The sequence below is a fragment of the Nothoprocta perdicaria genome, unplaced genomic scaffold (genome assembly GCF_003342845.1).
Source record: "Nothoprocta perdicaria isolate Ctin4 unplaced genomic scaffold, notPer1 scaffold_41, whole genome shotgun sequence".
Taxonomy (NCBI): Eukaryota; Metazoa; Chordata; class Aves; order Tinamiformes; family Tinamidae; genus Nothoprocta; species Nothoprocta perdicaria.
Window position 1 is genome coordinate 4,373,845 of NW_020455655.1, and position 23,643 is coordinate 4,397,487.

Genomic DNA, 23,643 nt, shown 5'->3' on the forward strand with positions numbered 1-23,643 from the left:
AGTTAATTCTTATTTTTTTCATTGTATACACCTGTTTATTTCAAAAAATATATATATTTTTAGAAATTCTTATCTGAAAAGGCTTTGCAAAACAATTTAATTAAGCTTAAGAGATCTCTAGGTGTTCTTATACTCACCCTGCTCCTATTTTACAGATCATTTTGAATTCTAACTTGGCTGGTTCTACAGCAAAACTTTGATACATTTTCCCCATAATTAAATGCCATTTTATTGCATAGCTACAGAAATCATCACTTTTCTTTTATCAGTTGCTACCACCATCTCTTTATGACTGAATGAGGAATATTTTGTGAAGTCACTTACTTTTCCATCCCTACTAAATGTGTGCAGTCTATTACGGCACAGTAGCATCTCAGGCTGCCACGCGTTTCCTCCATTTCTAACAGCGCATTTAGTTAGCAGTTTGATTTTCACATCATTAGCAAGATTCTTACTGAGAAGTGGCACTCTTCCATCTACAGTTTAAGCCAAACAACACAACAAAACGCTCCCTTTTTACTGTAATGCCTATTAGTTGCAATGATATCTCTTGATCCATCTTGCATTATTAATTAGCAAATAGATACGCTGTAACACAAAAAGCACCCCCTATTTCCAGGGTGCTGATACTCAAGTTTGGAAGTGAAATGGACACTAATTCCTCCTTGCGTGCCTCCTTGGCGGTGTGACTGCTGCTGGAGAATCCCCCCAAATCTTCAGTATATCATTAGCGCGTGGCCTCCCGACTGCCAGTGCATTCCCTATGGATGCATTATATTGCCTCGGGCGCAGCACCCTGCCTCTGTTTTACTATGTGGCATCATTTGCAGTGTTTGAGGTCTTACATTCTTAACTGACAATAAGTTCAGATATAGAAYAGTCTGGATTTAAAGCCATCAGAGGGTTGCAATTATGTGTGGTCTGGTTGTTCCCTTGACAAGTGAACAAAAGTCCAAACACGAATCTTATATATTCAATCTCCATYTAGACAAATATTTGTTGACTTCTTTTTCCTCACAAAAATGTGAGAAAGTGTGCTCTGTAAGTAATTTATCAGCTATGTTCAATAAAAATGGAATGACGTGTTTTTTTGTACTGGGATGGTACTTTGTAGCTGGTGTTATAATGCACTGGAAGTTTGCTACTTGGCAGAGCCATATGTGAATACATGAGCAATGCTTCCATGAGCTATAAATAGCATCCCTTAATCCTCGCATTGATCTTCGTGTGCTTGCTTAAGGTTCACCTATCTATATTTGTATAGATTAATGTCGTATTTGATTTAAAAWAAAATCAGTTATGTCTCAGTATAATATTAAGCCCTAGAACTTGTTATGGTTTAGCAGATAGATATTAAGAATAATTGCTGTCTCCAGGGCCAAAAGTAGACACACAGACCTAATGGCCAGTTAATCTTCTATTTTGAAGCTAACCCTTAATAAACATGCACATTTTTTATGTCCTCAACTCTATGCTTTTGCTGGCATACTTACAAATGCCTTTAGTGCTGACATCAAGACAGAACTGCTGCCACTGAGGAGACCAGAAAGAAGAGAAACATCTCCCCTGATGTTGCTGATTACTGACCCAGCAGTGGTCTGATCAAAAAGCTGACAAAGCTGCCAGGTGTGGGCATAAAGCTGATACCTTTGACCTGAGAAAGTGTTAGCCTACCTGTTTAAAAATGATCATTTAGACAGAAATGCCTTTTGTTTCTGACATACGAATGTTCTAGCATGGTGCAGGATCATTTTACAACTTCAAGGAAAATATATAGYTGAATATGTGAGAGGAAGCTGAAAGATTACACTTATTCTGGTGACAGCAGCTTATAGACATTTCATGCAACAGTTCACTTAGTAATTATGTAGTTAAATACACTCTATACCTACCTTAATCTTTATACTGCTGTTCTGGTACATGTGTAGAGAGGATGGTACTACGTACAGTCAAAGTCTAAGTTCTTCCTCCTTGCTCCTGCACAAGAACATTTAAAGATTTCAAGAAATGCTTTTTTCTTTTTTTTTTGTATTATTTTCCATTTTTTTTTCAGACTCTTGCTTTTGAACTTTGGATGCTGTTTTTTATCAGTAGGATAGTTTGTTGTTTGTCTTGAACTGCTTGSTTTTGAAATAAAGCCAAATTTTGATCTATTATAGGACATTACCSAGTAGTTTGGAGTCATGGCATCTGAACAAGTTTTACCCATTGGTATTCTAGAACTGGTGCCCATTATTTAAAAAAAAAAAAAGTCATCATACTGATATTTACCCAGACTCAAAGTCACAGATTTCTTCCTTGCAGAAAAGCTAATGTGCGAGGTCCTGAACCTTTCTGCTTGACGGAGGAGCGATGCTCTTTCTACAACACCACTCTTGGAGGAAAAGGTTTGATGGCTTTGAATCCCAGAAACAAGAATGCTGCATGTGTTATTTTCCCTGAAAGACTTAGAAGAGAGAACATTTTGGCAAGGAGAGGCAAAGCTGGAATTAGGAGGACCAGTAGCTAACAGAAATGAAGATTTATGTAACAGAAAGGGGAGAATCCCGAGATCCACATGTTCATAATGAATGAATTTGGGGGCCTCCTTGGTCAGGACGGGAAAGGAATGGTGGAGCTGGAAGGCTCACTTGTGCTTTTTCACAGGGTGAGGGCAGAAAATGCATGGAAAGCTCACAGACTTTTGTAAAAAACATTTTGGTCTGGACCTGTGGCTCCTTGGACTGCTGCAATGCCATTTCAGGAGTCTGTTCTGCTACTTGATGCACACTTCATAGTCTTCATTTTTTTTTTTTTCTTTTTCTTTCTTCTCTTTTTTTCAACTGGAAATTGATAGAACTCAATGCAATAGATTCAAGCAACGAACCAGCTATTTGTCTACCACTACGTGCCTTAACAAGCGCAGTACAAACCAGTGCCACACTACGCTGGCAGAGTGGTTAGGAAGAAACTCCTATACAGCAATTAGCATTACGGACACAGGAACTGAGAGGTGGATTCTGAGACATAAATCTTAAAAGTGCACTGTGGCAGCTGCCTGCAAATAAGGGGCCTATACATTTGAAAGGCTGAGAAGTAAAACGGCTGTGCATTGAAAGGTAGGCATTTGGAGGTGATAAATTTAGCCCTGACTCATCCGATGGCAATTTTGACACTTGGGTGGACTGAATTACTTCCAGGAGTTGCATCATGTTTTCACCAGATAGTTTGATGGAGCATAGTTTAACCTATTCACATTCAGATGGCCAAATTTTAGACTCTTCTTCCTCATTTTAAATAACTGTACAAGAATTTGTTTCTGTTGGAACACAGATACATCCCGAGTCATCAAATTTCTTTCTTCACAGGCAGTCATATCAGTTAATCCATTTCTTAAACTGATCAAACAACATCTTAAAACTGGACTGCTCTTTTAATTCTTACTGGAAATGGACAGAAAGACCCTTTACTAGTGATACTTGAAAGCCTGTTTCCAAAGATTACTAAAAGTTTCTTCACAGCTTTGTCCTTTGAGGAGTCCTTTCCTCTTCCTCGCGCTAACCCCTCAAGTATTTATGAGGAGCACTTGCGTGCCAGGCTCTCCGGACTCCCCTTGATGGACGAGTGCCCCTTTCCGCAGCCACCCCTGCCGTCCTCCTTCGTGCCATTGCTGGGCGAGCTCGGCAGGACAGACACACGGACAGGGACATCTCTGCAGAACAGCGCTTCCCCAGGGCCATTAGCATTTCCAGGGCTCCACCAGGAGCAGGTTTCGGGACATGCTGCGATTTGTTCCYGTGCAGCACCGGCTGATCAGAGAAATCCTTCCCACTCTCCCAAGCCCTGAGCGTGTGTGTCCCATCATTTCAAGGAAACATTTTCCACTTGCGCGTGCCTCGCACACGGTGACTCACCCYGTCCTTATTTGCCCACAGACCGCTTAGTGTTGATACCCAGGCACAGAAGCAGTGTGCCACGCCAGGAAACACGCTGACGCACGAACCCCAACCGAGTCGTGACTCCTGATTATTTCTCCACGTGTGGACAGAAAGGATGAGTTTACCAATAAAGCCCCTTTTAAGAGGAAAAGCCTCCAGCACCGCCACTGCCCCCGTGCCGGCGGGGCCCCCTCCCGCGGGGCTCCCCTCGGTGACCGCCCCGCTTCTTCCCGCCCAGCGGCGCGGGGCGCCCGCAGCGGACACCGGCTCCGCTGCCCCGCGGGCCCCGGCCTCGCTCCGCGCCGCTCCTTRCAGCGGCGCCAGCCGCTCGTCCCCTCCCGTCCCCTCCGTCCCCCGGCGCGGATTTAACCTCTCCGGCGGCGGGGCGGGCAGGAGGGAGGGAAGGGGCGGCCCGCGCGGGCCATGAGGCGGCGGCAGCTCCGCGTGAGGCGGCGGCACCTCCGGCGAGGGGCGTGAAGCGCCCGGGCCCGGCCCGGCCGCGGCGCCGCCCGGCGCGGACCATGCGCGGCGCGCGCTGAGCGGCGGAGCCGCCGCCGCCTCCCGCCGCGGGCATGAGCGCCTCGGCGGCCACCGGCGTCTTCGTGCTCTCGCTCACCGCCATCCCCGTCACGTACCTCTTCAACTGCCTGGCGGCGGGCGGCAGGTGAGGCGGGCGGGCGGGCGGGCCGCGCAGGGAAGGCGAGGCGGGGCGAGGCGGCTGTGGCGCCGCGGGGAGCCGGGGCCGGAGCGCCCCGAGCCGCCGCCGCTCCCGCCGCTCCCGCGCTGCGGGCGCGCGGCCGCCTCCTCCCGCGGGGGAAACTTGGATTTGATTTTATTTGATCGCCTCGTTCGCTTTGTTTCTCGCCGCCGGGAGCTGCTCGGCCCCTGGCCCGTGTTTACTGCAGACTGCTGGAGCGCGGGCACAGAGCGCGCGGGGCAGCGCTGCGGGTGACCCCCGCRGAGCCGCTCCCGGCGCCGCGGGCGGGAATGTCCCGGAATTCCCGATCCCGATCCCGCGGCGTCCCCGAGCGCCTTAAGCCAAGCCCGGCTGGAGCTGTCAAAGGCGGTGCTGTGTGCGGTGCCTGCCGTGCTCTCCCGAGGCACAGAGCGGTGCTGCRCACAGAATCCCGTCCCAAATATTTTTAGCTTATGGTCTGGAGTTTACCTGATCCCTCCTCCTCTTTTTTTTTTCTCCTTGTACGTACACAAAAAAAGCAAAAACTTGAGACCAGCCGAGACAGCGTTTCAGGCTTAGAGAGAACAGAATGAAATTTAGACAGAGAGGAAAAATAATTTCAAAAAAAATTTTTTTTTTAAACTCACTTTTTTGGCGGGGGAGGGGGAGCGGGGAGGGAAGGAGACAAATCTCCTTTTGTGTCAAGAGTTTTTGTACTTTTTCTCAACAACCCTTTACTCGTGCTCCCGTTACAAATACCATCTTCAGAGAGGTCTGCTCTGCAAAGCACATCATGTTGCTGCCAAAAAGCTGATTATTGGGACACCCGGAGCAATCCCACCCCACAGAGCCAGAGACACCTTTGGGAGCACCTCCAGCCTGTCCAGAAGTGGAATTTTAACCCCCACCCAGTAATGATTGGTGCTCCACGCCACTCRTCCGCGCTCGTATTTGGAAATACGCGATTTCCTGAGTAGATAACTTACTGCTGAGCTTAGACCAAAAGTGTCCAATTATCCTTTTTGGCCTTGAAATCTTTCCATGGATGACTTTCACCTCTCATTGGCCTTTAAGTTTTTCAGCATTTTCATCCCTTTCTGCTGATATCAGTACAAAAACTGATCTTGGGCAAATCTGCATTTCTGGGCATGTTGTTTATCTAGCTATTTTAGTGTTTTCTTTTTTTAGATGACCACATGTGAAAAGACAGGCACATAAAATTCTGCAAAACTGTAAAATGACAGACTATGCATTGAACTTGAAAATCCGCCTTTTTAAATACTAAATGCTACATTAAGACTATAAACATTTAAGCGATCTCTTCTTTTGAGGATAGCTGATAAAAAGATCAAAAAAGCAAAATTCTATCTGTTTTTTTTCTTCTTTCTTTTATTTTTTCTTTATTTTTAATGCTGTTTCAGTTCCTGGACAGTTGTTGCAGCTGGATTATTGGTCCTAGTTTTTATTGCTCTTTTGGCTCGTGTTCTTGTCAAGAGAAAACCACCAAAAGACCCACTCTTTTATGGTATGTATTGGTAACAAGGAAGCTGAATTCAGAATGTATCCAGTAGTATATAGGTAAAATATGACTGTTATTACACATTGCACATTTAAAGCATTAGGGCTTCAATACTTAGTCCTGTGAGATGCTTTAGAAGCCAGAGAGGAAGTAAAGACCAGGGGAGAAGTTAGGGATCTTTTGAGGCTCTCCCTGAGCCAGACCTCCCATGTGGAAAGAACAAAAATAAAATAATGCTGAAGCTGTGAAGATGTTTGACACATGATCATACCTGCTCTATCAAGATCCTCTTTGTAGTACAGCTTAGACAACACTGTAGACCTCTCATGCATATCTCCAAGTGGACTCATTTGGGATTTGGGGATCTTTTGGACCAATGGYGTCTATAGCTTGGTTCCTCCTGATCAAATTCCTTCATTCTCCCATTATCCTTAAGCTTCTGTGTTAACTCACTTTGTGACACATAGAAATCTGATACCTTTCCAGCTATTACTAGACTCTGCCTGCAGACTCAGGCAAAACACTTCTATACTGATATTTTGCCATAAAAGAATAGAGAAGAATATTTTTTGAAATAAAACCTTATATTTTCATTACATTTAGCAACAATTTAGAAAAAATAAACACTGATTCATGGCTGTGCCTTGAACTAGTTTGCCCCTTAGCTGGATATTTTGCAACACAGACCCATAGACAATACTGAATACAAACTAGCTGCATTTGCCCTCTCTCTCCATTAAGATTCCTAGGTGTCTGTCCAGTGGTGTTCTCAGTGATGTGAGAACTCTCAGTTCACACTGAAGTCAAAGGGAACAAATACCATATATCTATCTATATAAATTTCCTGTCTCAAATGAGTGACTCTGCATTGCCAGATAGGTCTCTTGTGGACTTAAATGGCAAATACTTTTTTTTTTTTTTTATTGCTCACTTCCAAAAATGGGAAGYCACCTTCCCCTCTCTTTTTCCTTTTTATTGTCCTTTCTCCTTTCCAAAAGATTGCTACTCTCAGGATTGTACATGTTGTGTGACAAAGATCATTCTGAAGGGCTCCACAGTCCCTTTCAATGGATGCTGATTTTCTACCGAGATGAATGGGGAAATGGGCAGATGTGCAAGGTTTCATCTTCCAAGAACAACTTCCTAAAACACTTGGTGGGCTAAACACTCAATTCTTAACATTTTTTAAYATTTAAAAAGTCTACATGCAGAAATTCATACAGAAATTCTGTGACCTCTGAAGCAGAAACATCTGTGTTGATAGATATTAATCTCTGTTTGGCTGAATGTATCAGCCTGTGAATTAACTGTTTGATTTTAAGTCTTTCCATGTTCAGTAATTTTTTTTTCCTTTATAATTACAGTTTATGCTGTATTTGCCTTTACCAGTGTAGTCAATCTTATAATYGGGCTGGAACAAGATGGAATTATTGATGGATTCATGACCCATTACTTGAGAGAGGTAAACAATTGTTTGGCTTACAGAATTAAATAAAATTACTACTACTTGTTAGAGAAAAGTAGCCACTTGACATGTCCAAAAGATTTGCTTGAATTTGGTTATTAATGTGTTTCATTACAGTTATAGAAAAATAGTTATTTCAATACAGTTATTTTCATTGACTTCCCTTGAAAAAATACCACACCTTTCAAGTTCCAGCATTATGTCATTTCACTGAAGCAATACTTTCAGTGTTAATTTCCATGGCAGCTATCCAGACTGTACACAGGTTTGCAAAATGCCCTGGTGCTCAGCACAGCTCAGCACACGAGTGGATGAGCACTGCAGTACCTATATGCTTTACCAAGGAAGCCAAAAATTAGCCTGTATTTCCACTTAATCATTTTAATTGAAGGAATTAAAGTAGAGTTAAAAAATGATGGTGCTGGATACCTAGTCAGCAGAATCTGTTGGCTGCTGAATATCAACATCCACCAAAAATAGCTCAGTAAGAGCTTGCTATGAAAGTCACTGAAGTCACTGAAAAGATTCCACAAATCTTTCATTGGGGAGGGAAATGGGTTCTGCATTGTCATTAATGCATTCAATCAATACCATTCTATGTTGCTAATTATAGCTTTACTTGTTAAACTTTCGGATCCTAGCTTGTATTACTGGAATATAGAAAAGTAGTACTTCATTAAGGTAGCAGAATATTTGATGGGCATCTTTAGACAAGGAGTTTTCCCTTCTCTCTTGTACCCAATATTATGCGTCTATATAAGCAATTTTATTATTCCTGGTCCTGCCTAAGCATCTCCTAAAATATGTTGCTGACAGKCAAAAAATGTACCCCTAGACTGAACACCAGTTACTTTCCTCAACTTGTTTCCTGCTATTCATCATTACTTGCTCCTTTCTGACACCTTCTTGAATCACTGTATACTTGTAAAAATMATTTTTCTCTAGGGTGAACCATATCTGAACACAGCGTATGGCCACGTGATCTGCTACTGGGATGGCTCTGTTCATTATCTGATGTATCTCTTGATGGTGGCAGCTATTGCTTGGGAGTAAGTCCTTTGGATTTGTGCACCGTTTAATTTGCTTGCCTCATCATACGACCTAGAAAAGGCTTTTTCTGTGTAGTATTTACATTTTTCTTTCCAGATTGTTTTGTACCTTAAAGTAGTGCTATTGAAATTCCATCACTTTCAGGAATTGTACCCACACCAAAGTTATCTTTTCTCTCCACTAACAAAGAGCAACAAATACTCTAGGTTGTGTTCTCTCTGTTTCACTCTGCAGTCTGTAGCCCATCTACATTACACYGTTTAGAAAATGAAAGCCTCAAGAGGATGGACAGTAAAATTGTGATACTGTTGTTCAGATAATATATAAATGATGGGAAAACTGTTTATCTCAGCATTATTACATTTTCTTTTTCATTTGTGTTAGAAACCATTATGCAGTTTAAGAGGCTCTTAAATAATGATTATTTAAGAAAATAATGATTATTCTGGAGGCTCTTATGTTCCCTGATGTTGCAGGAGTTTGAGAAAATAAGTACTTACATACGAAGTCCAGAGGACAGTGTAGCTTTTTGTAAAAGAAGCACTACCAGAAAACATATATATTTGTTCTATAGTCCTGCACAGTAACTGGAYGAGTAAAAATCACACACAGCCCTCAGCTGAGAGAAACACTAAAAATGCAAAAGTCCAGTGCTGCTCATGTGATAATCTCCTCATATTTTAAAACATTTACTTCCCAAGGTACAGTTAGGGCAATCAGTAGAATATCTGAGGCTGATTTTGGGTAGTGGGATTCTAGGGATGGTGCATTAACTTTTTCTTTTCCTCCTCTTTTTTTTTTAACAGACAAAGTTATAGAACCATTGGTCTCTACTGGTTAGGCTCCATTGTCATGAGCATCATTGTCTTTATGCCTGGAAGCATTGTGGGTAAGGACATCATTTATATGATTAACTTTCCCATGTGAAACATTTTAAAAATTCAGCATTAAGGTATCTGTGTTTTACTGCAATGTTAGTTCCTTTCTGTAATAATAGGAAAGATGAATTTTAGGAACCTCAGTGAAACAGATGCCCAGTATTTCAAAACTTAAATTTGAAACTGGATGGAGTCTATCAAAAGAAAAAAAAAAAGATTTCTAATGTTTTTGAGGAAAAAAAAGTATTACCTTTTGCTATACCTATAAAGCTTTCATTCAAGTGAGATTTAACTGGAACAATGAGACAATAATTGTCTCTTATTATCATTAAAAATTATATACAAATGACTAATGTACTTCACTACCTGACATTCAAGCACTATACAAAAGACATTCAAATTACTTTTATAAGTAAGTTGCTCTATATTGAAAACAATTTAATATTCCTAAATTTCTAGAATAAATCAGTGCATATTTATGTTACTAGAGGTTAAGAATTGTAATTTTTTAAAAAAATCTACATCATATATTTATTGGCAGGTCGTCTTTTAAGAGCTTTTATTGCCCAACCAAAAAACTCCCCAAGAACCCAAGGGACTTTTTTTTTTCTTTTTTTTTTCTTTTTTTTTTTTTTTTTTTAAGCAAAGCTAAGTTAATAATTAAGTTAACACAAAGTTGACCAGGATGCAACTGAGATAAATGATTATGGGTCCAAATCCTGTGGTCAGCTTTGAAAAGGCTCAGCGTGACCTGGGCTCTTAGAACAGAGGAGACATATCCATGGTGCAGCCTGGAAGCAGCCCAGCTCCCTCCTTTGCAGGTACACGCTCCCACTGGGAGGGAGCCAGCAGATTCACTGTCATATCTCTGCCTCTGTCCTCTATGGAAAGCCCAAAGACTTATTTTCTAGAGCCTGCCTTTGGTTTTCAATTTTGACTCAGAGGAGCCGGCATAAAAAGTCCCATTTTGCCTGATTTACCCTGGCTGAGGATAGACTTACAAATATGTATTTTGTATCTAAGTATTAGTACAGCCCTGTAGGAAAACCAGGACTTTGGAAATCAAATGTAGTATCAGATTTTTCAAAAATAGATCAGTTCATCAGTTCTTTTTTTTTTTTCCATTTTTCATTAGTGATTCCACTATCTGAAGCATATTTCATTAAGATATTTCAAAACTCTTCCATCCTACAAGGTTATCTAGCATAGTGTGACTGAGGTGGGTTCCTGTCCCCTCAAAAGAAAATCTTATTTCTAAAATATTACTCTAATACCTTCTCTCTCACCTGTGGCTCTACTACTATTAAACATATGATTTTCAGCAAGATTTGCATGTTGGTTTAATAGTCATTCCTAATGTTTTATATTTTTTACTGTAACTGCTTCAGGCTTAATTTTCCATAGTGTATTATTATTATTATTTATTTATTTTAAACTCCACTACAATACAGTTTACAGATTCCTCATATATCTTATGGTTATTTTTAATAGGAAAATATGGAACAAGAGTGTGTCCTGCTTTTTTCTTAAGCCTACCATATATTTGCCTTCCCATATGGGCTGGGTTCCGAATCTATAATCAGCCCTCAGTGACTCATGATACTCCTGTCAAGGTAATATTATTATATATTTACTGTGCTTATTGAGTTCTATAGGACCCTCAGTGAGAAGGGGATATGTTACAACTGCTCAGTGTTATGACAATGACTGCTAAGTTGTGTAGACCCCATAAGACTACCCATATCATAAGAAAATTCATTAAGGCTGGTTAAATAAATCACAAGTTTAAAGTACTCATATTTATAGATATTATTGTCCTGCTCCTCTCTACTCAAATTCAATATATATTTGATTTTAGAGGCAAGACATTAGCACATTAATTGATACAAAGACTATTTAAACACTTTCTACTTATCCAGAAATATGTTTATGTGTAAAATACTTACAGACTGCTTAGGCTTTTGAATTTAACGGCTGGGCTGTATTGTGATTACTAACTGAGCAATCAAAAATGGAACAAGGCTTATGTACATTTATACAGAACAAAACCAAAAGCCTGCAGTACAAAGCACAGAACAGATATTTAACCCTTTGTTGCCACAAGCAAGCCAGCTTATTGCCACAAAACACTGTAGCATTTGCCAATAATAAATTAGTATTTTAGCATCACAAGCAGCTGAGCACAGGCAGAGATGGTGGGAGATAGCCCCTATTCTGTGCCTAATAGGCTGTCAGTTTTGTGGCACAAAATATCAGCAGATGATGCACTGACCATTTTTTTCCCATAAATGAATGAGGATGCCCTTCAGCCTCTTGAAGTTTGAAGAATTGCTACTGAATCATCATTTTGATGGCAAATTAGGGGAAATAGCAAGTGCCTAACCCTGAAAACACTGAAGAAGAAAAAAAACACTGAAGGGAGAAGGAGATGAAAGTGAAGTTTTGGCTGTTCATGAGGAAGGGTTGGAGTTAAACCCTCCTTTAGAATCAAACCAAGCTGTACTACAATGTTTCACACAGCCCAGTAGACTTAGCTGCAAGTATAGCAGCTAAGGAAACAGTTTTACAGTAATTTCAAATTCATTAACAACATTAACATCCATAAATTCAGATTTGCATCAGAATTCTGCAGGGACTGACTTCTGTTGATAGCATACAAGATTAGTCCCAACCTCTAAAACTAAGCRTGGAAGGAGTCTCGGAGGAGCTATGGAAAAGAGCTTTTCCCTGGGAAATGACAGAAGATGCTAGTTATGGCTATACACTCTGCTCCACAAAAGAAACAGCAGGACTGGCAGGATCCATGTTTTTGTGTCCATTTTAGCATATAGTGGGGTGACTTTTGCTGTATAAAAAGAAGGCAAATTGAAATGTACTCAATAGTTAAGGTCTAATAATGAATTCTGGCTTTCAGGACGTGCTATCTTTCAAATTGTTGATCCTTCTCCTTTGAAGTATGGTGCTTTCATTTTGTTTGTGCACATGGGCACAAGAGAGAAAAAAAAAAGCTGTTAGTTTCTATACCTTGGCATTTTAAAAGACTCATTCTACCATCAAAGCTTGTTTCMACTATTATATTGGCTTTGTGTCACAAACCTCCAAGTACAAGGTTATGCTGTAGCTTGGGGGGCACATGAAGAGAAAATTCTCAATGTATAGCCATGTAATACGCTTGTTCAAAGGAAGGCATGGTACCTATGTAAGCTTATTAGTTAGACAGAATGGAGGAACAAAACCAAGTAATGAAGTTTTCATTATTTTTAGATAGTCAACTTCTAATAACTTGCAACTCAGCAGGTTTTGTTTTTCTTAGGAATAAACATTAGGATATGTATTTTTTTTGCAGGTAGTAATATAAATATTCCTATACTTTTAAATACTGTGAAGTAAGGCAGTCATAATTTCCATATTGCCAAAACAGACCTATTGTTCGAGTATGAAAAACAAAAAGGATGTGGCATAGATCTTGTTCTGAAACATAAGCTTTTCAAAAAATAAAGAGCTWGATGAAGGGGGTGACCTGGGTGTATGAAGTAGCCTTATTTTTGTTAAGCTACAATCCAGATCATGGAGTTCTTATTCAGGAACTGTACTTGCAAGATTTGTTCTCCTGTTTCAGTACCTTTATTGTGAGTAGCTCGATCGTGACTGCCTCTAATTATGCCTCTACATCCTAATTTTTTTCAGAGCTTTTGGGACAATACCGTAAGTATATAACAGGAAGGAAGTCAGGTTTTTGTTTTTGCTGCGTGCATGCCAGCACACGGCTAATAAAAAGGAAGAGGAAATGAGTAACACATGTAAATGGGGAAGTTTTCCTATAAACTGCAGAAAGAGACTCCGATGTGCATATAACTTTGGCTGTGAATGTGGTGCTGAAAGTGCAGCCAAAGTTATTTCCATGGCTTCTGTAGGTTTTATCATGTAGGCAAAGAGAGATCCCTTTTTGTTGCTTTCTATCTCAATATAGCTCTACGGCCTCTGTTACCTCACCTCTGCATGCCTAGTTCTGAGGGCAACCCTATTTTATGACTAGAGAAAGGAGGCTAGTTCAGATCTAGCACTTCGCTGTCCAGTTCTCAGAAGGATTCTAAATTCATAAAGAAATAGAAGTGTTTTTTTCCACGTGCTAGGTGCACCTACACATTTTATGTACTCATATGTTACATGTTATGATTTATTTGTTCATTGAACTCAGCAATCTCAAGTAATCCTATAGAAGTTTTTTTTAATTGCTATGCAAGTGATATTCCACTAATTTCCACGGGTGTCACAGCCTGCTGAAAACCAGTGCGTTCACTATCAACAATGATGTGAATCCTCATTTTGCTCTCCCTCTAACAGTCCTTTCAAAACATGTTATACCCTACTTCAAATGTAGGAGATAAACCTACATACTCAGAAGTTCTCTACAGAGGGACATTCAGGAATATGGAATTAATTCAAATTGATAATAAAAGATGTGATTTTAAATGAAGTTAGCAATGCTCTTCATAAGCATTGTGTAATACTATTTTAACTCTGAGTTCAATTTGATTAATTTAACCTACTTTGAAAGTAAATCAATCTATAATACAATGGCTTTGTGTCTATATATTTCTAGACTTCATTCAGATTATTTTCTTGATGGTGTCCTGCAGAAGAACCCTACCAGAAGCAGGGTAATGCAGCTGAGAACTACCCACTTCTCATGTTTTGCCACTTGACCCTTCATGTAGTAACTGGCTTGGGGCTTAACGTGTGTGATCTGAGAGGCACTACTCCACCTGGGATGTGCTGCTAAACAGATTCTGTCTTGCAGGTGGTTCAGGAAGTCCAGAGGAAAGGACTGTTAAGACGACCAGTAGATTTGATCTTAGCTGCATACCTCATTCTAGCCGCAGGGTTCTGTATATTTAGGGGCATGGTAAGTTCAAAGTATTTTAATATTTGGCCTTTAATTTTCCCTTAAATTCCCTCCCCACAAAAAGAAAAGTCTTAGTGCCTGCATGAAAAAAGTATGTATGTTTCAGTCAAGGGAAATTCTTTGATTTTCCTGGTTGGAGTAAGCCCTAGGCATATAAAGGACAAATGRGTTACTTATGATTACTGTTGCTTTGCTTCCCCATCTTTCTATGTAAATTATATTTTTTCAGAAGAATATATGTACACAGTAATAAGAGTAAATAGCATCCCAAGTATAGTTCAATATGACCCAAAATGGTTTTTTTTGTTGGTTTAGTATTTTCTTGCACAAGAACATGGAGGCAATCCAACTAAATTAAACCTGTATTCATCTCTTTCTAAACAGAGAGCCAAACTCACAGGAAACCAAGCCAAATTAATTTACACTCTCCCAGATTTAAAAAAGAAAAAGAAAGTTTTTCAGGTGCAAATATCCTGCTTTATCTAAGTTACCAGAATTTATACTGATGTTGTTTCTACTTATCAAGAGCTGATTTTTTAAATCTTCAAGCATAACTGATGATAGATTAAAAATTTTAAGGGAATGAAATAGTATTGAAAATGCTTCTTAAAGTAGGTAAATCCAAAAATAGGCAAACCTAATCTTTTGTTAGATTTAATGCATTGACTGCCTGAAGTCAAACAGAGACTGCATAACATTAGTGCACAGTCTTCAAATGTTTAGGCACCTTAGACAACTATCTGCCTGCTCGAGAATAATTCAAGTACCAGCTATCCATAGGAATGTTGTTTACCCAGTGCAGATGGTCCTTTTGTGGATCTGCTGCTCACACTGCTTCTTTTTCTCTGAGAACTTGTCTCAAAAGTATTTCCTATTTTCTTGCTTCTAACTTTTTTTAGACTCCTTCATTTCTTACAGCTCATGATGCCCCAGAGCAGCACTGCTGCAGGTTAAGCATCTATTTTGTTGCATCTTTTGTTGCAGGAAGGGTGCAACATGCTCTGCCATCTAACTTAATCCTGCAGTCTCACTTCCTTATTTCTCTCATTAATTTTCGTGTTGTATTTTTGGGGAGGATGTGGTCATTTCCTTACATCTTTCCTCTATCAAAGCAGGTACTGCTTCACTGGCCTTATTCCTGCCTACAGAGATGACCTGAACATCTCTGTGTAAGCTGTAATAACCAGGACTTTGTGAAGCAGTTAGTCAATAGAAATCCATGAAAAGCAGACCCAGACCTCTTTTTTTAGATGCCTATGGCAGAAAAGAAAAAGGAGAAATACCCATTGTTTGTAAATCTTTGTATTTTTCTTCAAAGCCACAACAAAYACACATGAAATTAAGTTGTGCAAAACATACTGTTCAGCCTTATTGCAAACTTGGGCATTAATAATGCCCTGCTAGACACATTWACAGTGACAGCTATTGACACAGATTGCCAGCTCATGTTAGAACAGTATTTTTGTAGTAAGATTAAGGGCTGCTATGCAATGCTAYTACACTCATGGAGGAACTGGGTGCTTATTGGTAATTCTTCATGCTTATTGGTAACTGTTCTCTGTGCAAGAGTGTAATATCCAGTAATCTGCCATTGCCACCACCTTTAAACCCACYAGTGAACCTTAAATCTTCATTGCTCTCCACTACTGCTTTGCTGTAGTGCAACTCTGGAACTACACACGTAGCTTGGTGTCCTGCAAATGATGCATAGCCTGAAGTTTCCACTGCAGAGCAGTTTTCCATTGGAAACCCTGCTTGTCAGGGTCAAAGCCAGGTTGTGAGAACAAACCAATAATGATYATAATTCTACTACGACAAGCGACTATTCTCTTGCAGTGCAAATCTTTCAAGGAGGCCGTGAGCATTTCCTTGCAAGCCCTTTGGGCAGGCACCGAGGGCAGGTTGTGTTCCAGCCTTCACTGGTGAGCAAATGGGCCACCTTTCCAGCAGATCTGGAGCGAGCCTCTGGCTGTGGTACTGCAGGCAGTTACTGGATCTTTAGGACTAGTAACAGGTGGTATTGGGTTACCTTGTTTTAGAAGAAATTCCTTGTTCACAGGAAGTTTTAAAAATTCTTCCCAGATTGCTCTGGATTGCCCCGCTGAACTCTGCCGGCTATACATCCAGCTTCACGAGCCRTATATAAAAGATCCTGCTGCCTACCCTAAGCTTCAGGTAAAGCACCGACTGTGCAGCACAGTCTCATAAAGTGTTTTCTTAACTGGCACAAGGATGAAACCATGGGGTTTTACACATGACACAACCAATGAGTGAAGTATTTGTTCACAGCAAGTTAAATTGTATTTCACCTATTCTACTAAACAACCATTACAGGGTACTAGCTGTTCACTGTGATAAACCCAACTTGGATCCAAATCAGCTACCTAGAATTATACATCTTAAGTGTTCAGGCCTTTTTTAATATATTCCATTAAATTCTCTTTTTTTTTTTTTTTTTCATAATTGTTACCCTTCTTCAGAAGGACAAAGCAGACTTTCAGTCTAGAGTAATGAAGCAGAGAGAGGTGTAATAGGACTAGATTCCTTAAGCTCACTTTCTACCTCTGTCTCCAGTGACACACTTTCGCAAAACCTGCTTACACAAGCATTACGGAGGAAGGAATGATTTGATTGAAGTTTCTTAGTATTTGCAAGGTTACCATTTTTTGGAAGCTTTGCTGCTGCACAGGGGCAATGCCTGAAATGGCTACAGAATTCACTAGGGAGCCAGAGTGCAGATCCCAGAAAGCTCTGGTGTGCTTGGTGGGGATGGGGGTGGCTTGGGTGAACCTCACTCCAGAGCTGGAAGTGCTTTGGAGCTTGGGAAAGGGACACATGGATTATGTTGGCACAGGGAGTTAGGTCAAGTCAGATTTAGTGGCATGGCCTGAGAGACAGGGGTAGGAGAGGGCAGGACATGTTCTAGGATGAGGGGGATTTGGGTGGGACAAAAGGACAGACATCAGTATCAGCTGAAGCCATAGGGGAGCTGGATCCAGTTAAGGGCATTCAGGTGCAAAACTCTTTTCTTGGGAGAGTTGTAGCTGAAAAAAAAACTGGGAATCATTACTCCAAAGGGAGTAGTTTCAAATAGACTCAGTTCCTCAGTCAGCAGCAAGATTTTAAATGCAAAGCAACTAATGTTTCTGTTTGAAATGCAGATGCTGGCGTATATGTTCTACTCTGTGCCATATTATGTGATTGCACTATATGGCCTCCTGGTGCCTGGTTGTTCCTGGATGCCCGATTTAACCCTTATACATGCTGGAGGACTAGCACAGGTATTTCTTGAAAAGTGTTCACTCTTGAATTGCTGGTGAATACATAGAGAAACACAGAATGAAAAAGGGGCCCAGTGCTTTACCATTTTACACTGCGGTGGTGCCACTAACTCAGTTCAGTCATTATATTTGTCAAGAGCTAAGTTAAGGCAGTGGAGCATTGAGCTTATTACATATATATCTAACAGCTGCATTCTTGCTTTCATAGACAATTCTTTTCTCCTGCTGTAGTATATGTATGGGGCTCATTTAAACCTTATCAAGCACACACTCTTTAACTGAAGCCATGAGGGAAGCCTGTTTCAAAGCTTTAACAGTGGACATGTTAAAACAAAAATACTTCCATAATATATGTTGACAAACTATATAGTTTGAAAAATCTAAATGAAGAAAGTACTTACGAGTCACCTAAGAGAGACAACATCACTTGACAATCTTGGGATAGCAGTGGGAGCCTCCCAGCCTCATCATGCCACTGAGACCTGCTCATGTCCCCAAAGGCCTACCAGTGATCACGCTTTCATAGCTCAGCCTGTTTTGCATCTCTTAAATCACAGAATCACAGTTCATTACGAGTTGCTGCTGATGATTGTGAGAAGACTAAAAGGAAAAGAGTCAATGAGAACTAGTGAATTTTCTCTCCTATCATACAGATAAACATGACATTTGAGACGGTGACAAATAATTGATTTGTACTATATATAGCAGATGAAATGAGCTCTGAACATCCCGACAAAGCAGAAAAATACATATGTAATCCTGCAAATAATGACAACATAAGGACACGGCATTAAGTGTAATTTGAGTATCACTGTTAGACAAACACAGACCAGCACTTTGTTCCCCATGCCAGAGATAACAATCACAGATGCCAACTACACTCCAGTTTAACTGTGCAGGAAGGATAGGGGAGCAACAGATTTCTATTTGTGAGCAACTACCACAAAGAATGAGGTGACCTTTGAATGGCTTATATAGAATCTTGAATCACCAAAGTACCTCAGAACAGAATCTGGCAAACATATTACTGGAGAGTTTCAGATGCTCAAAAGGTACCATAGTCTTTATACAACTGTGTTTGGCCCRGATCTAATCTAAAAAAAGCACAAGCTAGCTAAAGCAGGCAGCCCAGCGCCAGAAACCTCTCTCTACTGACAGATTACTCGAGTTTCATGAATTCCCCAGGCTGTCAGGAAAGAAACTGCTCCATCAAAGATTATTTAGCACAAGGGAAAGTCAGTCAAGTCAAAATGTGCTACTAAAGCCTTGCAAAAATTAYCAAAATGCTTCAGACGCCCAGATGGGAACTTTACCAAAAGTTTCCCATAATGAACAAACATTTACCTTTTTTTTTAAAAAATGGCATTTTTTATCTTGTGTCTGTCTGATTTAAGATATGCCAATGTTTTGCTGCTGATGAAAAAATCCCCTCCTCCTTGTGGTTTGGCTTTAGGATTATGCTGACTTAGAGAGGAAAGAGCTATTGGGAATGCAAAACTAATGCTCACCCATTTCCCTTTTTATTGTTTTAAGCTGACTATAAGAATGGCATGTTGCTGCACTTCCCCAATATCCTTCTGATTAAAACACAGAAAAAAAAGTCTTTAAAAGTTGTTTAAAAGAAAAGGTGAAATACCACAAAGGCATTTCCCAGTACTCGAATGCACTACACAAAGAGCTCCAAATCAATCAAGTCATTTTCAGCTGTGGAATTTCTGACTTGTTCAATTGTAAGCAACTCAGAAAGAAAACAGAAGTGTGACCTACAAGGAACTGAGGGCTCACTTGGAGATATTTTGGTTGTTCTGGGTCACGAAACACTTTCCAGATTTGTCTATACTGTTCTCAAGTTAAAATGTTTGTAATTTGGATGAACACATATATAGCTATTGGAACATGGTTTGTTTTCTATTATAAACAAAAGCCTGAAAAAGTTAGGAAGCTAAAAATGGAAGCCAACACTCAGGATTTTAAAGTACTTTTTCCTTTATCATGAAATATGCACTTTTTGCAAATACTAGTTTCAAAATGCAATGTGATTGAACTAAACAAAGCTTTCTTCCTCCCCCCCCCAAAATTACGTACATCTCAGCTTGAGTTATTTTGTTGCTTACATTCTGACACAAACAAATTGGGGACCCTCTGTTTGGGCTTTCTGAAGCTCCAGGAACATCTCCTTAAGTTCCACAGGACAAAAATACCTGTATTTTTGATTATACAAAAAGGTTAGGGACAAAGAGTCCTACTTTCTTGAGCTATACCCACACACCAGCCTTTCCATTTCACCCTCTCCCTGCTTCCCTTCCCTGTTTCTCCTTCAACAGTGTTTTACCTAACCCTGCAATTTCTGGTGGTTCATTTCTACAGCGCAAACCTAAGCACAGGAACTTAATCCAAAGAACAGAGGTTTCTCCAGGTTGCCTCCTCCTGCTCTCAGGCTTGTAAGACCTGGGCAAATTTCCTCTGAAATCTCTTACGGTTTTTGTCTGATTCGACTAGGTTTTAGTTAGATGCAACAAGCACACATCGAGTGAAGGAAGGTTCAAAGCCTTTTTCAGGCCCTTCCCCTAACTGCAGATGTTTCCTTCATTTCAGGCTAACAAATACTGTCTAGGAATAATCTGCAGACAGAATATGGTAAAAATCTAAACCCAAACTATTTTGTACAGACAGCAAGCTAGACTGGTACCAGTCATGTGCAAATTGCAGTCAAGTCGAACAGGGCTGTGTCCAGCACCAAGTCTTTTGCGGTTGTAGAATGGCCTGATCAGCAGACTGGCCAAGGCATCAAGAGCAAAGAAAAGGCTCTTTGCCAGAGACATAAGGCTCCATTAGAGGGTTACCCCAAACAGGTTATTTGATTAATTTCTCTGCCAAGGTTTGGGGTTTTGATCCTTGAAGTTCTCCACTAAAAGAGGTTCCAATAACAACACCAAAGAACAGCTGAAACTGCTCTTGCTTACCTAATGCCARCCCATCACAGATACCTGGGTATCACATTGCAGATATCACAGTGATCTGGAGTGATAACAGCCCTTACAGCTTAAGGCTATGGATTTTCTGGGGGTCTGTCTGGTATATGAAATAAAAGCTGGACTGGGCTACCAGGGAATGATTTAATACATGTTTCTACCCTGAATAAAAAAGAAATGTCAGGAGCCAAGTTCATGGGAAGGAAGTGAGGAAGCACATGGGATTAGAGACATAGAACAGTTTCCATACAGGTTAAATCAAGCTAAAAAATAAAAATAAAATAGAATGGTTACTTGAAAAGCAAGGTGCTATACTGACAAACAAATCTAATAAACAGCAATATCTCCACATAGTGCATTAACCAGTAAAACTCTTTGGACCATAAACAACAAAAACTTAACAGTCAAGTGTGTCTGGCTTTCATAGTGCTAGAAGCTCACTAATGCCCCATGGTTCTTGCTCAAAAAAAGAAAAAAAGAAAAAAAGAAAAAAAAAAAAGGCCCAGAAAGTAAAGCCATCCAGGAGGCTTGGGGAATTGCAGCTCTGAGACAGAGAAGCTTTTCACAGAAGCACCATCACCTACAGCACTTACCCACAGGGCTGGTGACTGTACCCAGAGCCAGCTGGGCCCTGTAACCCAGCTACGTATTTCCCACTATATGAAGTACCCCACTCACCCCAGAAGAGCCCAAAGGTCCTACAGAGGGGCTGTTAAAGCCTCATAAACATTCGGTAGCCCCAGACCTCCTAAGCCCAACGGGGGCTATGTAGCTCCTTGGGAAAGCATTACCTCCGATCCTGCAGGCTGCCCGCTCCGAGGTAGCTCCCGAGCTGAGGGATGTGGCAGGTATCTGAGCAAACCACAAGGAACCTGGGGCTCCAAACCAGGTGAGAGCAAACAGGCTGCAAGGGATGAACTGACTTAGTAGGTTAATACAAAAATGCTGCTGATAAGGTGCCCCTAAGCATCTGTTTGCTGAGTAATGCCTATTTACAGAAACATGCTAAGCAGCACTCTGCTGAAGTGTGTTTGTATTTGATTTCTCTGATTACTTGTTTGGTAACTCAGGTTTGCTAGCTCAGATCTCCCTTTTAAGTGGAAGTGGTCAGACCTCCTAAAGACCAATTTCCTTTTCTGTTTCAATGTCTGGTGTCAGCCTCACCACTTGCTGGAGAGGTGCGTGTTAGAACACCTGCACTGTATTTCACTTACCACTTTACAAACTGAATTGTGTTCTTTGTGAGTCCTAAATGACTCCTGCCGAAGCCAGACACCAAACAGGAGTTTGTTGTTCTCCATACTGTACTCCACTGCATTGCTAAAATCCTGGTGTCCCTTTTTCCTGCTCTGCTTCAGGTCAAATTCATACTTATCCTCAGAGTTCCCCATTCACTGCAAACTAAAATTGGACACACGATAGTTAATGGGAACAAGCTGTAGCTTGAAATAGTAGGTAACAGATGGAGACAAAAGACAGCGACTATTCTGACACTTCTATCTTTAAATGTTTGTTTACGCTAAAACTATGCTCCAGCTCAGCAAGCTTCTCTTGGCATATAATCCTCAATGTAAACTCCAGAGCTGCCCGCTCCCAGCCCAAAGGGCACATGCTGCAGACGTTTTCCAAAACCATCAAGAGTTCTGGGATTAGTATCTGCAAGACTGAGTTGAAGATTTTCCTTTCTTTAAATGTAACTTCCAAGTTTTTATTTCCTAGCTTTATTTTGAGCGAGTGCCCAGCTCAACGCAGGGGGTGCGAGCGCTGCCGCGCAGTGCCCCATGCACTTCCCTGCAGGAACAGGGACCCCGTCGCATGAATTGTCACCCCTTAGCCATGGGCTAAATCCTACTCACAGTGTTACCCCAAGCTACGAATGACTGTAGTTCAGACTGTATTTTTATACTGCTGTGCAAAAGTACAATAGATAATGGAGAAATAAAAGGGTTGGCTTGGAAAATGTCACCGGGAATGCATACTTGCATGCGGATTATGCTGTCTTTCCAAAATATACATCAATTTTACCCTTTTTTAATATATATGTTATAGGCTCAGTTTTCCCATATTGGTGCTTCTCTTCATGCTCGAACTCCTTACATCTACAGAGTCCCTGAAGAGGCAAAACAGTTTTTTCTGATTTTGAACATAATGTACGGGATTCTTCCCCAGCTGTTGGCTTACAGGTGTGTCAACAAGCCAGAGTTTTTTATGAAAACCAAAGAAGAAGAAAAAACAGAATAGTGCCACTGCTTTCACTTCCTCTTTTTGGCTATGTAAATAATTGGCTTCGGATGTAACCGAACTGCTCAACCGGAACCCAAATGAAGTGTGTAATATGTGTAAAATTGCAGAGTTTGTTTTGTTTATGCTACTCAAAAAAAGGGAAATAAAGACAACTGCCTTCAATATCAGTTCTGAACATTTTGATTTTACATTGCAGTAAATAATAGTTCATACATCTATTGAGGTGTTTTGACACTTTTAGAAATATTGCATGGAGTTAAATAATATCAGTATTTTGCTTCCATACACTGAAGTATATCAGTGTTAGGAACTCATGTATAAAAGCTACTGTATAATTTTAAGATCAGTGCTTCTGAAGTGTCAAAAATTAACATACATAATTCTGTCACGTGCACATGTTTTATTTGCCAAAAAGAATGCCTTGTGGGTCAGCCTTGTTAAAAACCCAAGAAATTTTAAGATGCAGTCAACTCTGATGGTAGGATTCCATATATGGTAAACGAATCATATAGTTTTGTTACTACTTTTAGGGATTCAATTCTGCGAGGACTAGTCGTCTGCTTAAGTTTAAGCCTGTGCTTATCAGCATTTCTGCACTGGGCCTGTGCTCAGCACCTTGCACACCAGGCTGCACCACCGGCACCCACTTCAGAGAGGAGGGGGTTTTACTCTTTCTCTATGCAGCTACTTGTGCTATGACCTTAGGTCATAAGCAAGCAGCTGCACACAGAGAGA

General features: G+C 40.7%; 1 protein-coding gene across 1 annotated transcript; it reads left to right on the plus strand.

Moving 5' to 3' along the window:
* Positions 1-4,426: 4,426 nt before the first annotated feature.
* TM6SF1 (transmembrane 6 superfamily member 1) lies at positions 4,427-23,409 on the plus strand. Its single transcript, XM_026045692.1, has 10 exons — positions 4,427-4,581; positions 6,015-6,118; positions 7,477-7,574; positions 8,523-8,626; positions 9,434-9,516; positions 10,997-11,118; positions 14,307-14,411; positions 16,494-16,586; positions 17,573-17,692; positions 22,714-23,409. Exons 1-10 carry the CDS (start codon positions 4,490-4,492, stop codon positions 22,903-22,905), a joined length of 1,113 nt encoding a protein of 370 aa, XP_025901477.1. The 5' UTR covers positions 4,427-4,489; the 3' UTR covers positions 22,906-23,409.
* Positions 23,410-23,643: the final 234 nt, after the last annotated feature.